Source organism: Octopus sinensis, linkage group LG7, assembly GCF_006345805.1.
Source record: "Octopus sinensis linkage group LG7, ASM634580v1, whole genome shotgun sequence".
NCBI lineage: Eukaryota > Metazoa > Mollusca > Cephalopoda > Octopoda > Octopodidae > Octopus > Octopus sinensis.
This window is the reverse complement of record NC_043003.1, coordinates 78,675,572-78,697,489: the sequence shown is the minus strand read 5'-3', so window position 1 is coordinate 78,697,489 and position 21,918 is coordinate 78,675,572. Positions and strand designations below refer to the sequence as shown.

Genomic DNA, 21,918 nt, shown 5'->3' with positions numbered 1-21,918 from the left:
ATAGGTTTCAAATTTTGAAATAGCAGTTTTGCAAATATAGAACAGAATATTGGTTTCAAATCCTATTGAACCCAAAAGGATGAAAGGCAAAGTTGACCTCAGTGGAGTTTGAAACTCAGAATGCAAAGATGGGTGAAATGCCACAAAGCATTTTGTCCAGTGTGCTACCCTGATTGTTAGAATCTGCTCTTCTCCAACTTCAAAGCAAAATTCCTCAATATAACGCCACATTGTTGGTTAACTGTCATTTCATTTGATGCTGGTATGCAACCAATGTTACTAACCTGGGGCTTTAGCTTCTTTTCTTATCTCCATTATGGCAGTGATGTCATCCATAAAAGCTCACAGAAGTGATTTTTCAGATGGTAGCTATTTCTTAGTCTGTTAGCATAATTCCTCTGATGACACTGTAAAAATATGGATTGATAGTTGGTGCAGTCTTTTTAGCAATGATTATTTTCATTAGAAATTCATTGTAAATAACTTACTGAATTAAGTTTTAATAATTTGTCTTTTATTTTTAACTTTTTCTCATCAAACAGGTAAACAGCTTTTCAGAGATGGTAGTTTATATGAAGGAGAATTTCTAAATGATTTGCGTGAAGGCATAGGAACACAAACATACATCAGTAAGGAGGTAAAACATAATTACTATTAATCTTCTGTACATTGTCACTAAATTATATTTATTGTTATCTAATCATTAGTAGTTTTAAGTAAAGATATAACCCTTTAACCCTTTAGCATTTAAACTAGCCACATCAGGCCCAAATATTTTGCCTGTGTGTTCATACCAGCCAGATCTGGCCTTTCACACCGACCCTACTATGTCATTCTAAAAAGTAACCATCACACCACCAAACCCTTGATGTTGTGAGACAATGTGTGATTTATTCAAAACAATATGATTAATCAGAATGCTAAAAGGTTGAGTTACTTAATATTTATTAAGTTACAATAATTTTATTTATTTTATATTGTTGTTGTGTCATTCACCCACCACACCACTTACTTTTTTTGTTTTGGGACTGGTTACTCATTGTTGTTACTGACTTTCATCAATCTTTGGATATTGGTCAGAGATGGTACTTAGATACATAGCAGAATCATTGCACATTGTTAGATGTTGGTATCATCCTAACCAAGGGAAACATAACCAATGTAAAAAAGCAATTTCCCCTGTGAAAACCACCTCACCAATAACAACACTGAACACCTTTTTGATCTCCATGTGTCTAACACACGTGGACATGCCTACAAAGTCAGAAAACAACACAGCTCCCATGACTTTCGGAAACATTTCTTCACACTCAGAGTTGCTGAAGCATGGAATAAACTGCCTGCGTCAGTTGTTGACTGCCATGACACTGCATCCTTTAAGGCCCTCATGCTTTCCGAAATCCGTCAAAACTACACCTGATTATATATACACTTTCGATGAGTTGTAGTGCACCTGAGCACTGTACACAATGTTTATTATTATTATTATAAGACCAACAATTGAAAACATGCCCCTCCCTTACATGCACAGGTCAGTCCCATATTGTGAGATTGAACCTGGAATCATAAGGTTGTAAAGTAAACTTCTAATCCCTCTTATCATGTCTGCGTGTACTCAAACTTTGGTGGTACTCTATGAAGCTGACAATTTGGGCTCCTGTCAGATTTACCATTTTGTGTTTGGTAAATGTGTTTTAATCATTAATATTAGCAACATTCAACATCTGTTTTCCATGCTGGCATGGGTTGGATGGCTTGACAGGAACTTGCAACACCAGAGGCCACACCAGGTTCCATAATCACTTCATGGAGTGTACTGGGTGTTTTCTATGTGATACCATCACCAGTGCTTTTTGTATGGCATCAGCACCCACACCAATGCTTTTTACATGGCACCAAGGTTTCATGATCTCAGTTCTTCTGTGGCAAGTGGGTCTTCTTGAGTGTCACAATGCCCCACATATCTTGATCCCTCAGTCAACTCCTTCATAAGGCTTAGCATTTTGAGATTCGCCTTCAACACTTCATCCTGGGGTTCTCTCTTCCACAACTTCTCCCCACTTTAAGTGATCAGCACTTCTTTATGCAACTGTGTTAATAATAAGTGTTAACATAATCCTTTCTACTACAAGCACAAAGCCTGAAATTTTGTGGGAGGGGATTAGTCAATTAGATCAACCCCGAAAGGATGAAAGGCAAAGTTGAACCTGGTGACATTTGAACTTAGAATGTAAAGTCAGATGACATACTGCTAAGCATTCTGCCTGGCATGCTAACAATTCTGCCAGCTCGCCACCTTAATATGTGCAAACATAATAATAAATAACATGTGTCAACATCTTTAAAAATCTAAATGAGTAATTATTACTGGGTAGTTGGTTGGTTAACCTTGATGTCTTTTTAGAAATATGAAATTATTAGGAGGAATGGATTCCCAGTCCCTTCACTCCCACTCCTTTTAGTCACCTCTTACACCATGCTGGGAATACAGCAACTGCATTCTCCCAACTCTCCACCACCCACCCAAGTCACAGAGGGGTTTGCTAGTTAACCCAAAGCTGGGACCCTTACAAATGCTACCACTCCAGGCCAGAGTTGACCTGGGAACAAGAATGGCTAAGAGGTGGTTACACACTCCTCAAACCCTGAAACCAGGACCCCAGGGTCCCACTACTGGATGTAGTTTATAGGCATACCCAGGAGAGTAGGGCATGCATTAGGGTGGGTAGTGAAGTAAGTGAGTGGGTTGATGTGAAGGTGGGGTTAAAACAGAGTTGTGTGATGTCTCTATGGCTGTTTGATTTATAGATGGATGGTGTGGTGACAGAGGTGAATGCTAGAACCTTTGGTGGGAGAGCCCAAATGGTGGGAGAAAGTGGAGAGAAATGGTAGGTGAGTCAGTTGTTGTTTGCTGATGATACAGCACTGGTGGCAGATTCGGAAGAGCAACTGAGGAGACTGGCGGTAGAGTTTGGAAGAGTGTGTGAGAAAAGGAAACTGAAAGTGAATGTAGCTAAGAGTAAGGTGATGAGATGTTCAAGAGATGAAATGGCTGGTAGGATGGATGTGAGTATAAATGGTTAGACATTAGAGAAGGTGAGTGTTTTTAAGTATCTGGGATCACATGTGACTGTGAATGGTGGGGTTGACTAAGGAAATGGGATATAGAGTGAGGGAGGGGAGTAAGATACTTGGAATTGTGAAAAGTATGCTGAGAGATAAAAGGTTGAATATGAAAGTGAAAAGAGGTGTGTATGAGGGCGTGATTGTGCTGACAATGTTATATGGTGCAGAGACATGAGGTGAAAAGGAGGCGATGAGATGTGTCTGAGATGAAATGTCTGAGGGCTATGACTGGTGTGACACAGATGGACAGGATGAAGAATGAGGCGGTGAGCTGGCAGAATCGTTAGCACACCTGGCGAAATGCGTAGCTGTATTTCGTCTGCTGTTACATTCTGAGTTCAAATTCCGCCGAGGTCAACTTTGCCTTTCATCCTTTCAGGGTCAATTAAATAAGTACCCGTTACGCACTGGGGTCGATATAATCGACTTAATCCATTTGTCTGTCCTTGTTTGTTCCCTCTGTGTGTAGCCCCTTGTGGGCAGTACAGAAATAGGATGAGGAATGAGGAGGTGCAAATGCAAGCAGGAGAGAGAGAAAAACTAACAACCAAAATGATTAGATGAATGTTGAGGTGATTTGGCCACATGGAGAGGATGGATGAGCGGATGGTAAGGAGAGTGATGAAGGCAGAAGAGGTAGGCAGCAGAACCAGAAGGCAGACCTCGGTTTGTGTGGATGGAGTGAGGAAAGCTTTGATGGTTAAAGGTGTTGGAGTGAGAGGGGTAAGAGAGTTTATTAATGATAGGAAAGCTTGGAGAGTGTTTGTGGATGGATGAGTGAATTTGATGTTGCTCAAAGGGGCATGGAAGCAGCATGATGTGGCAGGGAAAACCAGCATACACAGTTGGGCCCCACTGCTGATATTGGTGGTTGCATTCTATGCCTTGACCCAAGCATAGCATGAGGCTCACTTCTTTGAGCTGGGAAATGAATGGAATGCCTAATGTGTGTCTTGTTGTGTCTACCCACTCCTAAAAGAATTGTGAATAGGCCTGGGTATATATATATAAAAAAAAAAGTTAGTTGGTAAATGCCATCGACCCAAGTACTTTGACTCCAGAAGGGATTTGAACCTACATTGTAAAGAACCAGAACAAATACTGCAAAACATTTTATTCTATGCTTTAATGTTTAAAAATCCATTTTCCTCCCATGCTAGTGGGTTGGATAGGTCTTGTGCACTATATACCACCACTCATTGTGATTGACCCTCATATCATCTCCATTTCATTTGAGATCTGATCTTTCAGGTCTTTCTCCACTCCTTCTCTATCAATAGGGAAGTTGCTCCAGCATAGCCTTAGTTGTGTAATGACTAAAACAAACAAAATAAGTAACAACACAAAGTCCTTTTCCTTCAAGTGCTCATCTCATCACATCATTTTTGTGCCTCAAGACCAGACCAGTACTTTTACTGCTTTAACATATAAGTTGATATTTTTAAAGTCAAACCATTCTATCAACACTTTCTTACAATGCAATTGATCGAGATTTTCTGATCCTTCTGATGGTGTAAAGCACTCATGGTGGTGCTACATAAAAGTGCCCATGTGACAACAAATAAAAGCACCCGTGTGGTGACTCGTAAGAGTGCCCATGTGATGTCACATAAAAGAAGTGCCCATGCAGTACCATGTAAAAGCATCTGGCACACTCTGTAAAGTGGTTGGTGTTAAGAAGGGCGTCCAGCTGTAGAAACCATGCCAAATCAGACTGGAGTCTGATGCAGCACCCTGCCTTCCTGCCAGCTTGTCAGCTCTGGTTACACCATCCAACCCATGCCAGCATAGACAAACGAATGTTAAATGGTGGTGGTGGTGGTTGTTGTTGTGTCGATATTCTACATTTTACCATACTATACTATTCTCAGGAACATGTTCTAGGCTAAATACTTGATTTCAATTACTTTTTAGGTATATGAAGGCAGTTTCTACAAAGATTTTCGACATGGCAATGGGAAGTATTTTTGGCCAGAATCAACACAATTTAAAGGAATGTTTTATCTCAGTAAAAAAGAAGGTTATGGCACTTTTACTTCCAAAAATGGCAATGTGTTCGAGGTAAATACTTAACTTATTTCTTAAGAAGGGCTATTGTTGACTAATTAGAAGTATCTATTGTAAATGATAAAGAAATCATAACACCTTCAGTGCTCGTGACCAAAGTAAACAAAAGAAGAAAAAAAAAGGGAAATTTGATATAAAGCAAGGTTATTGAAAGACAAACTGGAACATAAGTATTGGACTATATTTACGAATGTTGAATTATTAAAAAAAAAAAAAGATTTATAAGTTGGGAAAAGAAATATACAGGTAGCTATTAAAATCAAATAATTAGTAATAACATATTTAATGTAGGCATTCGAAAGCTTATTAAAATTATATATGAGGCAAGGAAAAAATAATCTCTTAATTAACAACATCAGTTAAAGTTAAAGTTAAAGTTAATTTTTTGGCTCAAAAAGCAAAAAGCAAGGCCATGCAGGGGGACATGGAGTTATGTACAGGGGTGTTCATGCAAAGAGTTCAGGCCATTTCTGGTCAAGAGAGACTTTGAACCGAGCAGTCATCGGCATCTTCACTATCTCGTCCGGCAGCTTATTCCACGGATCCGCAACCCGGACGGAGAAAGTCCCTCTCCTTCGATTGAGATGAAATCATCACAGATAGAGCTTTTCGGAGTGACCCCACAGCCTACGCTCTGGAGCAGGAGTGAAGAACAGCTCTTTCGAGAGGTTATACTTTTCTCTTATGATGTTGTGAGGAAGAATGAGATCACCACGGCAGCGTCGTTTTTCTAGAGAATAAAGGTCAAGCATCTTCAGCCTTTCTTCATAAGACAAATGCTTGAGACCAAGAACCATGCGAGTAGCCAGCTTCTGGACTCTTTCAAGATGATGTATGTCTTTGAGGAGAAAAGGAGAAGAGGCTTGAATCCCGTACTCCAATATGGGTCTCACCAGCGTGACATAGAGCGGCAGGAATATGGCTGCTGTGAGCATTCCGAATGACCGTTGAATCAAAAGCAGAACTCTGCGTGCTTTGTTGGCAGCATGGATGCACTGGGCCGAAGGCGAAAAGGAAAAATCCACCAAGATACCCAGATCCTTTACCTGGTCAGTCGTCTCCAGCAGCAGACGACCCAGCTTTCAAATTTTGGCACAAGGCCAGCAATACCAGGGGAAGAGGTAAGTCAATTACATCAACCCTGGTGTTCAACTAGTGCTTATTTTAACTAATCCTGTTAGGATGAACGGCAAAGCCAACCTCAGCAGAATTTGAACTCTGAATGTAAAGACAGCCAAAATACCACTAAGCATTTTGGCCAGTGTGCTAATGATTCTGCCTGCTCACGGAAGCCCTTTTGCATTACTTACAGTAGCCCTTGTACTAACTTTTAAATGCTAAATAAATAATGATAATTTATCCTAAGATGAAACTAGTTAGATTGGTTAATTAATATGAGTCTAGATAGCACAATAGCTTATTTACTTCCAAATTCACTCACAATCAAGATTGGCAGATAAACAGATGGACTGTTTGTTTCTAAGGGTCTCTTCTAAAAAGTCTATCAACATCGTTGAAACTATTATGGTTAGAAGGCACTTGCCAAAGGTGCCATGCAGTGGGACTGAAACTGGAACTATATTGTGAGGAAGCAAGGTTCTTCCCCACCTGTGATACCAGATGAGTTCAAGCACTATTTTTTTAAGGTGCAGATGTGGCTGCATGCTAAGAAGCTTGCTTCCCAACCACATGGTTCTGGGTTCAGATCCACGGTGTAGCACCTTGCATAAGTGTCTTCTACTGTAGGTTCAGGCCAACCAAAGCCTTGTGAATGTATTTGGTAGATAGGAGCTGATAGAAACGCGTCATATATGTGTGTATGTGTAATGTAAGATTTTAGATACGGCTACTATCAACATGCTCTAGTTAAGATTAAGAGCAAAACATTACTTGCATAATGAGAAACTGTGTTAACCTGATGAGATGCTTCTGCACTGTGGGATGCACCATAATTCATTGTATAGTTTCCCACCTGAAAGGGAGCAATGCAGAATGTACCAAAATGAGCATTGTGATAATCAAATTTTCCAGTATTCTCTATCTTCCCTATCCATTGTTTCTACTATACTCAATATGCACTGAGGAATTCCTAATGTAATCCAGCAATAATTGTGCAATTACTGTGGATTACAATTACAGGTAGCCATAGGCAGTGTGCAATTTCAGGTAGCCAACATGCTTTGTTGGCATACTATAGGTGGTGCTATTAAGTTAGACCAGGTGGTGCTATTAAGTTAGACATGGCCTGGGCCAATAATGGCCAAAACCTATCAAAGTATCAAAGTATAGGGACATACCAATCACGCAATGTTAAATTTTAAATTTAAATTTAAACTTTAATTTTAACTTATATAAATGGCTCAGTGGTTAGAACGTTGAGCTTATGATTGCAAGGTTGTGAGTTCGAATACCGTGCCGGGCTGTGTGTTTCATTCTTGAGTAAGACACTTTATTTCACGTTGCTCCAGTTCACTCAGCTGTAGAAATGAGTTGTGACATCACTAGTAAGTATCAAGTTGTATTGGCAATTTTCTTTCCCTTGGATAACATTGGTGGTATGGAGAGGCGAGGCTGGTATGCATGGGCGACTACTGGTCTTCCATAAACAACCTTGCCTGGACTTGTGCCTGGTAGGGTAACTTTCTAGGTGCAATCCCACGGCCAGTCATGACCGAAGGGTGTCTCAGACTTATATACAACTTGGTATCAAAACATTCCCTGACTAGTTTTGTAGCATGCCAACAGATGGCAGCACACAGTTGCATGCCCAGTTGCATGCCCAGTGAGAGCTAGCAGTGACCTTCATGAGGCAGTGTGCCAAATGACATCACTGTGTTTGCTTTGCATGCTGTGAAATTTGTGTCTTTGTGATCATGTGTATGCTGTAGTTTGTGATTTTTTTTCATAGACAGGAACAGAGTCAACATGAAATTTTGCATTAAACTTGGGAAGTCTGCTACAGAGACATTGAGCAGGCTTCAACAAGCTTAAGGCAATGAGGCAATGGGTCGTAAGCATTGTTTTAAGTGGCATGGGTACTTCCAAAGGTGGAAGAACATCCCTGGCAGATGATGAGCTATCTGGAAGACCTGCCATGAGCATCACCCCTGGAAATGTGGTGTTATGCTTTGAGAATTCATCTCCCAGAGCCAGACCATCAATTGAGAGTTCTACTGCAACGTTTGGAAGCATTTGAGAGAGGACATTTAGTGAAAGCGAACAGATCTGTGGAGTGCTAAGAACTGGATTCTTAGCACTCCACAACATGGTATCACTGCTGCACCCCTACTCTATTCACTAGATTTAGCACCTGCAGACTTCTTCCATCTCTACTCCAAGATAAAAATGTGGCTCAAAGGTCACCATTGTTGTGAACCAAAGTGAATCACAGAAGGTCCTTGACCCGCTTATGGAAAACAGCTTCCAGGCCAGATTCCAAAAACGCTGGGACCAGTGTATTGTTGTGTAAGGCAACTATTTTAAAGGAGTTTATGTTAAAACTAGGTAAATAGTCGCCTTGCACAACAATACACTGGTCCCAGCATTCCTGGTGCTTTTGGAATCTGGCCTGGAAACCATTTACTGTAAGTGAGTCAAGGACCTTGTTATGCAAGGCGACTATTTCAAAAGGGATGATGTTAAAACTAAGTAAATAAGTTTTTTTTAGTCAAATATAACTAGTCTAGAAACCTTTTGATATCACTTCATGTATATATATATATATATAAAACTAAGCTATTTTATTCCTCACGGGTAGAAATATAGAAGTCAAAAATGTACTGAGAATAGTTAGAATATTTTAAATTCATATTTAAATCTTTTACCGGTTTCACAGTTTACACTGATTTTTAAAAAATTCAAATAGAAAGACATGGCTTATGTCACAGCTGTCTTGCTTCTGACTAGTGTCTGAAGTTTGCCCCGTTTTTATATGTTTTGAATAGGATTTTATTGGTACAAGGTCCTCACATGACTGGTCTAAGAAATTTTTGTAGGTTCTCTGCTATGTCCGTGTGTTAGCATCAAGTGACAATGATTGGCATTGTAAGTTAAGGCGTTATGTTGTGCTTGAGAAGAAGACCCATCAAGCCGAGCAAAATCGCAGTTGTGGCAGGTACCGGTGTCAGACAAATGGAGCCCATGCCAGTGACACGTAAAAGCACCCATTACACTCTTGGAGTGGTTGGCATAAGGAAGGCATCCAGCTGGAGAAACACTGCCAAATCAGACTGGAGTCTGGTGCAGCCTTCCAGCTTGCCAGTTCAGCAAAAGAGACCAACAGAATAAGTACCATTCTTTAAAAGAAAAAGTTCTGGGGTCAATTCATTTGACTAAAAATACTCCAAGGCGGCGCTCCAGCATGGCTGAAGTCTAATGACTGAAACAAGTAAAAGATAAAAGATATATATATTAAGGAAGAGGAGGCGGTCTGAATTCTGGATAATTCTTTATTTGCACTTTCATTCGTTTAACTGAACTCTTGAAGATAACTACATAGTATTCATAATTTGTTTCATTTGAAAGATTGTTCATGAATATTGTCTCTATTTCCCTTTCTAAAATGCTGTTCTTCTGAGTGGATTCTTATTCAAAGTAAATGCAGATATGGTTAGAACTGCATGCAGAGGCCTTCTTTTTGCTGCTTGGAGAATGGCTTCATTTGTCACTGTCTCAATAAGTGATTCTTGGGATCGTTCTGAGGCTCCACTGATGAAATATGTCGAGTTGGTGAGTGATTTTTGCTGTCAACTTCCAGGTCTCAGCTGCCTAGATCACTAAGGGCAGTATTGCTGTTTTTTACAGACAAATCTTCATGTTATTGCTACCCCAAAGTGTTGTCAGTCTTCTAAATACTGCTTCTGCTTTGCCAATTCTGCAGCTTACATCTGTCTCTGCATTGCTGTTGCTTGTCACTATGCTTCCCAGATATGTGGAGTTTGTAACTTCTTCAACTGGTTCTTGTCCAACTTTTACTGATACATTTTCTACTTTTCCCAACTTGCATTACCTTCAGTTTTTGACTGCTGATTCTCAACCCAGCCTTTGGTGCTTCCCTTTCCATTTTTGTTGTATTTCTGTTATATTCTAGGGTTTATATAAAGAAGATGAAAGACTTGGACCTGGCATTCTTTCCTACAGCTCTTCAAATCTTCAAGATGTTGGTTTATGGCACGGAGAGAAATTAATTCGGATCGCTTTTACCCTTTGTGGGGGTTTCACTTTGCTTCAACATTCACACTGCATCCGTTTACTTCAAGAGAAAGGCCATAGGATTCATATGGCTGATTGCTGGAAGACAGATACATTGTTTGAAGAAATGTGTCAGGAAAACACTTATTATGATATTTTGTCTAGCACACAGCTGTCTGAGAAACTGAAAGACATTTATATTGATTACCAAGACAAAAGCAGTTGGAAAATCAACTATGATACCTTCAATGAAAATTTTGTTTCAGCTGCCAAAGGAACCTTGGATCTAAATGACAGTAGAGGATTATGGAATCTGACACCATTTCTTGTGGAATTACAGAATCATAGCTTAAAACATTCCTTTAAACAGGTATTGTTACTTTGGTTGCATTAATTTCTCTAATGACTTATCTTAAAATTCTTAATTAAATAAGTTGTGACAAAATTGCATGATTGTGATTATTAACTCGTATGCAAGCTGAGAGTTTGGGAGTGCAGGAATGGATATCCCCAGCAGTCTCAAGAGGTCCTAAGTGCTGCCCTCATTCTTAGTGAAAACCATAACAAAAAAAAAAATAGATAAATTATCAAAATGTTTATAGCTAAAATTACTAAATGCCTAGATCAACTGACAAACAACCAAAAGGTTGCTGATTCAAACCCTAGTCCCTGTTATTAGTCGTGGTTCCTAAATTTTTCACTGACAAGGGTTTATTTTTAATTAAATTAATTTTCCCATAGACCCTTGATTTACGAATGATCTATCTTTGGTGATATACTATGCTTGAAAAGACTCATCAAGCCAAATGAAATCGTAGTCATGGCCAATGCTGGTGTCATGTCACTGGCACCTGTGCCAGTGGCACGTGGAAGAAGTACCTTTTGAGTGTTGGACCTCATGGAGGCAATGACAAATGACCAAGAATTTTGGCAATATGCCATGCTTGAGAAGACTCACCAAGCACCTATTACATTTAGGAGACCCGTAAAAGCATCCATTACTCTCTCGGAGTGGTTGGCATTAGGAAGGGCATCCAGCCATAGAAACTATTCCAAATCAGACAGGAGTCTAGTGCCACGCCTCGGCTTACCAGCCCTGGTCAAACTGTCCAACCCATGCCAACATGGATAAGAAACGCCAAATGATGATGATGGTGATAACCCTGTATTTACCTTACTGACAACTAGGAGTCTGATGGGCCTCCGACTGAGAACCAGTTTTAAGCTGTGGTTTATTCCCAAGTCTGAACCAAATGACCTATGACCACAAACAATCCAACTGTGACCACTTTATCATAGTATCAATTTCAAATTTTGACACACGACAAGCAATTTTGGGGAAGGGGGCTAATCAATTACATCAACCCCAGTACTCAACTGGTACTAATTTTATTGACCTCAAAAGGGAGAAAAGGTAAAGTAGACCTCAGCAGAATTTGAATGCAGAATGTAAAGATGGACAAAATACCATTAAATATTTTGCCCAGCATGCTATTGGGTCCGGTAACTCACCACCTTTCACTTCATCATAATATCTACATATACAATGTGTCTGTATTTATTTAGTTATTAAGATAGTAGAGGGTCCTTTAAATGAGATTTGGCTGCTATTTCTAGTAGATTGAGTGGCCATGTAGAAGTTCACATGTTGGCTCATTCAGCTTTAAATTGTTGCCGTTGTTTAGCTCCTGGTCAACTTGACTGAGCAGACCTACAACCAAGCACATCCTAACATTGCCTATTCCATTTGCTAGAGGCATCTGTGACTTACAGACCTGACAAGTATTTTATTGGCTTGTAGAAAAAGCTCCATGTATTAAACCAGCTTTGTTCATTTGGTCCATCACTCATTAATTTGTTCACTTTACGTCTGTTTTTCCATGACAGCATGAGTTAGAGAAATACATCTTATCGAGGTATTTTTTTACAGATGGATGCCCTTCCTGTCACTAACTCTTATCTATTTTTCAAGTAAGAGACTTTTCTTATTTCAAATGTCTCTGAGAGTTCAGAGTTAACTCAGAATTACTTGACAGAGAATAACAGCTGACATCACAGTTTGTTGCTAAATGCTTTTTCATGTAAAGCACACAATGTAAACATTCATATAGTCATACTCTTGTGCACATGCACATGACAGGCTCCATACAGTTTCTTTCCATCTACCAATTTCTCTCACAAGGCACTGATTGGTTCTGGGCGACAGCAGAAGACACATGCCCAAGATGCTGTACTGTGGGAGGGAACTCAAAACCACGTAACTGTAAAGCAAACTTTTTAATTACACAGCGATTCCTATCCTCATCATCATCATCATCATCATCATTTAACATCCGTTTTCCATGCTAGCATGAGTTGGATGGTTCAACCAGAGTCTGGGAAGCCAGGAGGATGCACCAGGCTCCAGTCTGATCTGGCAGTGTTTCGACAGCTGGATGCCCTTCCTAACGCCAACCACTCTGTGAGTGTAGTGGATGCTTTTTACGTCCCACCAGCACAGGTGCCAGGTGAGGCTGGCAACAGCCATGATCGGTTGGTGCTTTTTATATGCCACCGGCACGGAAGCCAGTCGAGGCGGCGCTGGCAACGGCCACGTTCAGATGGTTCTCTTTATGTACCACCGGCACTGGTATCAAAACTACAATTTCCATTGATTTTTTGATCGATTTCGATTTCACTTGCCTCAAAAGGTCTTCACAAGCAGAGTTTTGTTTCCAAAGAAGGAAAGGTATGCATAAGTGGACTGGCTACATCCCAGGTAAAGGCCACGGGTTATGGTCTCACTTGTTCTGCCGGGTCTTCTCATGCACAGAACCTGGCAGGACAAGTGAGACCATATTCAAGGAAATCTTGATCTCTTATTTTAATAAATAGAACATAAACACAGGTCCTTTGTATTCTTCTGAAACAGATTGTTTTGTTGCGTATTTGAATCACACATTTCTACATGACACAGTTCCTCTAACTATTTGGAACAGGCACTGAATCATCTGCAAATGTTACCTGAACTTGACTTGTACTCTATCTAAAATGGAAGTTATATTAATCAGGTGCAGAAGTGGCTGTGTGGTACTGTCTTTATGACAAATTTAATGAAATAAAGTAGCTTCCTTACCAACCACATGCTTTCGGGTTCAGTCCCACTGCGTGGCATCTTGGGCAAGTGTCTTCTACTATAGCCTTGGGCCGACCAAAGCCTTGTGAGTGGATTTGGTAGAAGGAAGCTGAAAGAAGCCTGTCATATATATGTATATGTATATATATATGTGTGTGTGTTTGTACGCCTGTGTTTGTCGCCCCAACATCACTTGATAACCAATGCTGGTGTGTTTACATCCCTGTAACTTAGCGTTTCGGCAAAAGCGACCAATAGAATAAGTACTAGGCTTACAAAGAATAAGTCCTGGGGTCGATTTGCTTGACTAAAGGCGGTGCTCCAGCATGGCCACAGTCAAAGGATTGAAACAAGTAAAAGAGTAAAAGAGAAAGTATGTCTGCTTTATGCCAGCAAACTGGAGCGGTTCATTCAGATGGCTTCAAACTTACAGCATTATACCATTGTAATAAATTAATATATTCTGCAGCAGAGGTGTGGTTGGTGGTGAATTGGCAGAATCGATAGAGTATCAGATAGAATGCCTTGCAGTATTTGTTGTGGTTCAAATCTCACCAAGGTTAACTTCTCTTTCATCATTTCAAAGTCAGTGTAATCCCAGTACTACATTTGATTCTCCTCCTTCTCCTCTTCCCCTCTCTCTTTCCCTCTGGAAGAAATCAGCTGCATTTAAATCTGGAGAAGGATGGGCTTCACCCTGTTTCCATGCTCACGACACACCATATGTCACAGCCACATCCCCACATCTCCATCAGGATTTGAGGACCCAAGGCTTGGCAAAGAGCAATATACACTTACTGCACAATATGAAAAGTTTGCATAATGAACCTGCTATCGTTACTGTGTTTCTGTTACATGTTTCAAATGTTTCCCATTATATTTTTCTGTTTCAGGATCTGATAAAAGTTAATGCCATATTTCATTACGATCGAGAGAAATTCTTGGCAAAGGGCATAATGGAGAGGAGTTCTGAGACATTGCTAAAAAGTGCATTTGCAGGAGATCACGAACTGGTTGAAGCAATCTTAGAAGAAAATATTGTAAGCCCAGATGTTAGTGACAGATATGGTATACATTCTCTGATAATAGCTACAGTAAGTCTTATATGACTAATTTTCTGAAGATGAATTTTTGTTTTGATAAAACAAACAAGCAATGCTCATTTTTTATATGTGTGGAGGCACATGGCCAAGTGGTTAGAGCAGCAGACTCACGGTCAAGGGATCACGGGTTCGAATCTCAAACTGGGCGATGTGTGTTTATGAACAAGACACCTAAGCTCCACACGGCTCCAGCAGAAGGTAATGGCGAACTTCTACTGACTCTTTCGCCACAACTTTCTCTCACTCTTTCCCCCTGCATCTTGCAGCTCACCTGTGACGAACCGGCGTCCCGTCCAAGTGGGGAACCTATATGCCAAAGAAACCGGGAAACTGGCCCTTATGAGCCAGGCATGACTCGAGAAGGAACAACAACAAAAATTTATTATATGTAGCTTTTTCTAAAGGCCAATGAAATACTTATCATTTCTCTGACATGTACTTATTCCATTGGTCTCTTCAGCCAAACCACCTAGTTACAGGGATGTAAACACACCAACACTGGTTGTCAAGCAGTGGTGGGAGACAAACAGACACAAACACACACACACACACACTCACACAAACATGTTGAGCTCCTTTCAGTTTACATCTACCAAATCCACTTACAAGGTGCTACACAGTGTGATTGAACCTAGGACCATGTGGTTGGGAAGCAGGCTTCTTACCACACAGCCACACCATATACATATGAGACCAGGTGTGAGTTATCTTGTTTGTCTATGACTTCTAGATGTTTTAACACCAGGCAAATTGATGAGAATATATTTTCTTACACCTACAAGTGCAGCCTACCCACAAATCAGCAAAGCAGATATCTTGTGTTTGTATGTTCGATATAGTTTGTATACTCTGAGCGACTTCTAATTCGTATTTGAAATTTTTCATTGGTATGAAACATTGGGATATACCAGCAGATGGTTCTTACATCATTTTGCATACAGTGATAGCGATTTAACTTACTTTGGGTCTTGTTTTGGGTACGCAGTATTGACAAATAACAAAAATGATGAAATATTGATGTATCACTCCTGAATGGAACCAGGTGCAAGTTATCTCACTTGTCTATGGGTCAAAAGGTAAAGAACCCCTTTGGTCATGAATGACCATGGGTTGCACCTAGAAAGTTCCCCTCTGAAGCAAAGGTCCAGACAAGGTTTTTAGGGAAAATCATCAGTCACCCATGCATACCAGCCTATCCTCTCCACACCACCGATATTATTCATGGGAAAGGCAAAGGTTGATAAAACTTGGCACCAGTAGCTGAGTAAAATGTAGCAACGTGAAATAAAGCATCTTGCTCAAGAACACAACACAGAGCCCAGTCCAGGAATTGAACTCACAACCTCATGATTGTGAGCCTGACACTCTAACTACTCAGCCATATGCTTTGTCTATGAATTCCAGGTGTTTTAATACCAGGTGAATTGTTAAGAATATACTCTTTATATTGTTGTTGTTTGTTCCTTCTCGAGCCATGCCTAGCTCATAGGGCCAGTTTTCCCGGTTTCCTTGGCGTATAGGTTCCCCACCTGGACGGGACACCAGTCCGTCGCAGGTGAGCTGCAAGATGCAGGAGGAAAGATACCCTTTATATATAGAGAATATATTCTCTATAAGTGTAACCTACCCACAAACTAGTGAAACACATTACGATCGAGAGAAATTCTTGGCAAAGGGTATAATGGAGAGGAGTTCTGAGACATTGCTAAAAAGTGCATTTGCAGGAGATCACGAACTGGTTGAAGCAATCTTAGAAGAAAATATTGTAAGCCCAGATGTTAGTGACAGATATGGTATACATTCTCTGATAATAGCTACAGTAAGTCTTATATGACTAATTTTCTGAAGATGAATTTTTGTTTTGATAAAACAAACAAGCAATGCTCATTTTTTATATGTGTGGAGGCACATGGCCAAGTGGTTAGAGCAGCAGACTCACGGTCAAGGGATCACGGGTTCGAATCTTCTGTATGTATGTTCAATGTAGTTTATATACCTCATGCTGCTTCTGATTCATATTTGAAATATGGTAGGATTTCACTTCTGTGATCAATTAATTGAGATTACTAGTTCATGTGTCCTAGGTTTTATTTTGAACTACACCCAGAAGTAGGATCCTGATGCAGAAATTCCAGGGTTTTAGAAAGTGTTGAACTACTTAGCTATTATTGTTCTCAAGTCTATTTTGACTCAGAGTTGTAGCACCTTATTGGGTTAGGGTTAGGGTCCCTGCTCTTGTTAAGTAGGATGTTATTTAACCTTTACAGCATAAACTCTTACTGTCTTGTGAATGCCTTGGGAAAGGGAAAGGTTCAGAGTATTGACCTTGACAACAAATCAAAGAACAAAGTCCTTTGGGTGGTCTGGTGCCCTCCTTAATGCCTTTCTGACAACTCCAAGCAAGGTGAAGCTCTTCTGCCCTATAAAGCAATTTGTCTTGGAGAAGGCCACTCCAATGAAAGACTGAGAGCTTGCTAATTCACCACAGCCATCCTAGTCCACTGAGCTACTGTCATCAGACCTCTAAGTTTAAAGAGTGGAGGTGCATGGCTTTGTGATTAGGGTGTTGGACTCATGATTATAAGATTGTTGTTTCGATTTCTAAACCAGGTAACATGTTCTCAAGCAAAACACTTCATTTCATGTTGCTCCAGTCCACTCAGCTGGCAAAAATTAGTAATCCTGTGACAGACTAGTGTCCGATCTAGATGGGGAATATATAACCCAGGAAACAAGGAAACTGGCCCTTATGAGTTAGCATGACTCAAGAAGTAACTTTACTTTTACCTTTTTATAAGTTTAATGAGTATCTGGATTGCATAGACTGACTCTCACTTTAAAACTGCTAAACAAAGACAGGAAAAAAAGCTCTGCAACTTCAAAGTTCGGTTTACATAGCCATTTGAGAGTGTGTCACTCTTTGTCATGATCTTCTGACATGAAGAAACTGCCATCATAGACGAAAATTTTCTCTGGGGTACTCAAAATCTTAAAACACTAAAAAAAGGAAGGTAACTCCTACCAGATCAAGTAATTGAAATTTTGGGGAACTATTTAAAATGCAGTAAGATGGCTGTGAGGTAAGTAGCTTGCTTACCAACCACATGGTTCTGGGTTCAGTCCTACGGTGTGGCACCTTGGGTAAGTGTCTTCTACTATAGCCTCGGGCCAACCAAAGCCTTGTGAGTGGATTTGGTAGACAGAAACTGAAAGAAGCCCGTCGTATATATGTGTGTATATATATATATATATATATATATATATATTTATATGTATGTATGTGTGTGTCTATGTTTGTCCCCACAACCGATGCTGGTGTGTTTACATCCCCGTAACTTAGCAGTTCGGCAAAAGAGACTGATAGAATAAGTACTAGGCTTACAAAGAATAAGTCCTGAGGTCGCAGTGCTCCAGCATGGCCACAGTCAAATGACTGAAACAAGTTTAAGGGTAAAAGAGTAAGATGTTTAACCCTTTAGCATTCAGATTAATCCATCAACTATAATGCTTATTTATCCACATTATTGTGAATTGATTATGCATTATCTCATAGCTTCGAGATTTTGATGATGTGATTGTTTATAGTTAGAGTGACATTGTAGTGTAAGTATGAGAGGCTAGCTTTGACCAGTTTGAACATAAAAACAGCAAATATTTGGGCCAGATATGGTGTACTTGAATGCTAAAGGGTTAAATTTAATGTCTTGTATTCTCTCTCTTTTTAATTGTTTCAGTCATTTGACTGTGGCCATGCTGGAGCACTGCCTTTAATCGAGCAACTCGACCCCGGGACTTATTCTTTTGTAAGCCCAGTACTTATTCTATCGGTCTCTTTTGCCGAACCGCTAAGTAACGGGGACATAAACACACCAGTATCGGTTGTCAAGCGATGCTAGGGGGACAAACACAGACAGACAAACACACACACGCATATATATATATACATATATACGACGGGCTTCTTTCAGTTTCCGTCTACCAAATCCACTCACAAGGCTTTGGTCGGCCCGAGGCTATAGTAGAAGACACTTGCCCAAGGTGCCACGCAGTGGGACTGAACCCGAACCATGTGGTTGGTAAACAAGCTACTTACCACACAGCCACTCCTGCGCCACATTCATTGTTGTTGTTCTTGATATTGTTGATAACATGTTGAAAAATGTTTACCCTTCACCCATTTCTTTCTTTTTTTTCTTTCTAGTCTATAGGAAATGATGAAATCATTGAAATACTGCTCAACTGTGGTGCTAATGTTAACCAACTTAGTGATGAAGGATGTTCTGCCCTCACCGTTGGGATTATTCACTGTTACCCATCCCACCTATTTCCGGAGAACATCCAAATACATAAAGTAGGCTATCTTCCAAACTACAGTGTGGGCCGAGAAAATGAGAAACCATGCATACCTCTGTGTTATTCAAATATTTTTGATATTAATGATACTCTTTTCTGGCCTGAATCAATGGATCACACTGTGGATCTCCCTTCACAAACTTCTGCAACAATTATTTCTAAACTGATAGCAGCTGACAACAAAGGTGGCCAATGGCAAGACTCTGCAGTAATGAGTACATTGTTATCGAAACAATCAAATTATCTACAAAAAGACTCTAATTATATACGCAAGTCACTCCCTGACAATAACAAATTATCCCCAAATGTAGCTGCTTATGATGAGACAGCTGATGAGAGAAATACCAAAAGTTTAACTTTGCAAACTGATTTTGCAGGGAATAAAATGGTAGATGTTAAAGATGCATCAGGGACACATGTAGAACTTAAAGCAGAGGATTTAATTTCTAAATTAGAAGGGAAAAAGGGCAAGTCAGAAACACTTAATGTCCCAGGTGCATCACTAAAAGATACTGGCAGTAATGTAAAATTGCCCAAAAAGGTTTCATTCAAAGACGTTTCACAAAAAGAGGAATTCAATATTGAGTAAGTTTTTTTTTTATAGTTATTGTTATAATCTTTGTAGTGGTGGTGGTGACTGGTGGCTGCAGTGATGGTGTTAGTGGTGGTGGTGGTGGCTGGTGGTTGCAGTGGTGGTGGTGGTGGTGACCATGGTGGTTGCAGTGTTGTTGTTGTTGTTGTTGTTGGTGGTGGTGGTGGTGGTGGTGGTGGTGGTAATGATGATGGTGACAGTGATGGTGGTGGCAGTTGTGGTTGCAGTGATGGTGTTACTGGTAGTGACTGATGCAGGCTGAGATACTATTAAAAACTATGGATAAATTTCTCTGTGGCCAAATTAGCTTGCTTTGATTAAAATAATCAGTATGTTTTTTTTTCTTTCTTTTTGTTTACATTTTTTTTTTTTTTGCAAGGCACGCAAACTGTGTCCTCTGTTTAACAATATACATTGTGATGGATGTTGAATGACAAGAGATGAAAAACCATTGATGTAGACACTAAGTATAACTGATAGCACATTTTAGACTTGACTTGATTATAAAGAGTAAAGGGTAATAGACCCTCTTTGGTCATGAATGACCATGAAATTGCACCTAGAATGTTTCTCTTTAAGGCAAAAGTCCAGGCAAGATTGTTTATAGAAGACCAGCAATCGTCCATGCATATCAGCCTCCCCTCTCCACATCACCGGTGTTATCCAAGGGAAAGGCAAAGGCCAACTGAGCTTGGCACCAGTGACATTGCAGCCATTTCTACAGCTGAATGAACTGTAGCAATGTGAAACAATGCATCTTGCTCAAGAACACAACACATGTTACTGCCTGGAATTGAACTGGGAAGCCCAGTCCAGAAATCTACCTCATGATTCTGAGCCTGGTGCTCTAACTACTGAGCCATGCACCTTCGTGATATAAACAATATGACAGCTTATAGATTAACTCTTTGTAGTACTGTAGTTATTGTAGTGTGAAAGGTTGGATCTGGCCGGTGTGAACATGAATCAGGTATAATATTTAAGCTGGATACAATGATGATGATGACACTGACGATGGATATGATGATGATGAAGATGACGATGGATATGATGATGATGATGACGACAACAGATATGATGATGACAACGATGATGGATATGATGATGATGATGACAATGACGGATATGATGATAATGACGATGACGATGGATATGATGATGATGATGATGACAACGGATATGATGATGATGATGACGATGACGACGATGACATCAGCAAAAAAAAATACCTTAGGGATGAGAACCCAGGGTTGGGTTCAAAATTCTACCAGGACACCTGATGAAGGCTGGAGAGTAAATCAGCCAAAATGTGGTAACAACAAACAAGGCAAGGACACATATCCGTCCAATGTAAACAATGTAAATAATGTACACTATAATATTATTTGAAAATAAACAATATCTCATCATCCAAATCTCAGAGCTCCCAGATAATATATGATTAATTCAAAACAGTGTGAATAAATAAGTATTACACTTGACAGAGGGATCTGAATGCCAAATGGGTTAAAAGTGGATTTGTGGAACCAATTGTAAGAAGTGGATCTATCTTTAAGGATCCTTCACATATTTGATTTAGTGTGCTCTAATTCATGAGAAATGGTACAAGCTTGGTAAGCAATCTCTTCAGAATTGCACCATCATTCATTTCAAAAACATAGATACAATGTGTGGCTTACAGTTCTGTATTTAAGAGATGAGGAATTATGTACATTATTTACATTTGACGGATACTTGTCCTCATCTTGTTTGTTGTTAATACAGCATTTCAGCTAATATACCTTCCAGCCTTCATCAGGTATCTTGGGGAAATTTCAAACCTGGGTTCTCATTCTTAAGGTATTTTTCGATGTTATTATTATTATTATATGGCATAGTGGATAAGAGTGCAGGTAACTAAGCCCAAGATTCCAAGTTCAATTCCAGGCAGTGACCTGAATAATAATAATAATTATAACATTGAAAAATACCTTAAGAACGAGAACCCAGGTTCGAAATTTCCCCAAGACACCTGATGAAGGCTGGAGGGTATATCAGCCGAAACATTGTGTTTACAACAAACAAGATGAGGACAAATATCCATCAATTGTAAATAATGTAAATAATGTGACTTACAAAAATTCAGAAAATTGTGAGGGAGGGTGTTATAGATATTTGACTCTGTTACTCAGGTCTCATTTATCTTATTGGGTCCTTGTTGCATTAAAAAAAAAAACTGAATTTCTTTGTGAATTTAGAAAGATATGTAATGTTAAGAATATTTCTGTCTCTGTGTGACACCAGTGTGATGATCTGGGTGATTGAAGCAAAGGAAATAACACAAAAATCTGAGATTTTAAATGCAAAAATATTTATTTCGTTGTTGATAAAAA

The 21,918-nt window shown here is 39.7% G+C and overlaps 1 protein-coding gene across 1 annotated transcript in view; it reads left to right on the top strand.

Annotated features, from left to right (window-relative positions):
* The window catches only part of LOC115214444 (ankyrin repeat and MYND domain-containing protein 1-like), a 64,340-nt gene that overhangs the window by 4,430 nt on the left and 37,992 nt on the right, over positions 1 to 21,918 (top strand). The window contains exons 3-7 of the mRNA XM_036504857.1: positions 543 to 637; positions 5,041 to 5,187; positions 10,283 to 10,753; positions 14,392 to 14,592; positions 18,803 to 19,539. Coding sequence (XP_036360750.1) covers positions 543 to 637; positions 5,041 to 5,187; positions 10,283 to 10,753; positions 14,392 to 14,592; positions 18,803 to 19,539 — 1,651 coding nt within the window. The remainder of the gene's footprint in view (positions 1 to 542; positions 638 to 5,040; positions 5,188 to 10,282; positions 10,754 to 14,391; positions 14,593 to 18,802; positions 19,540 to 21,918) is intronic.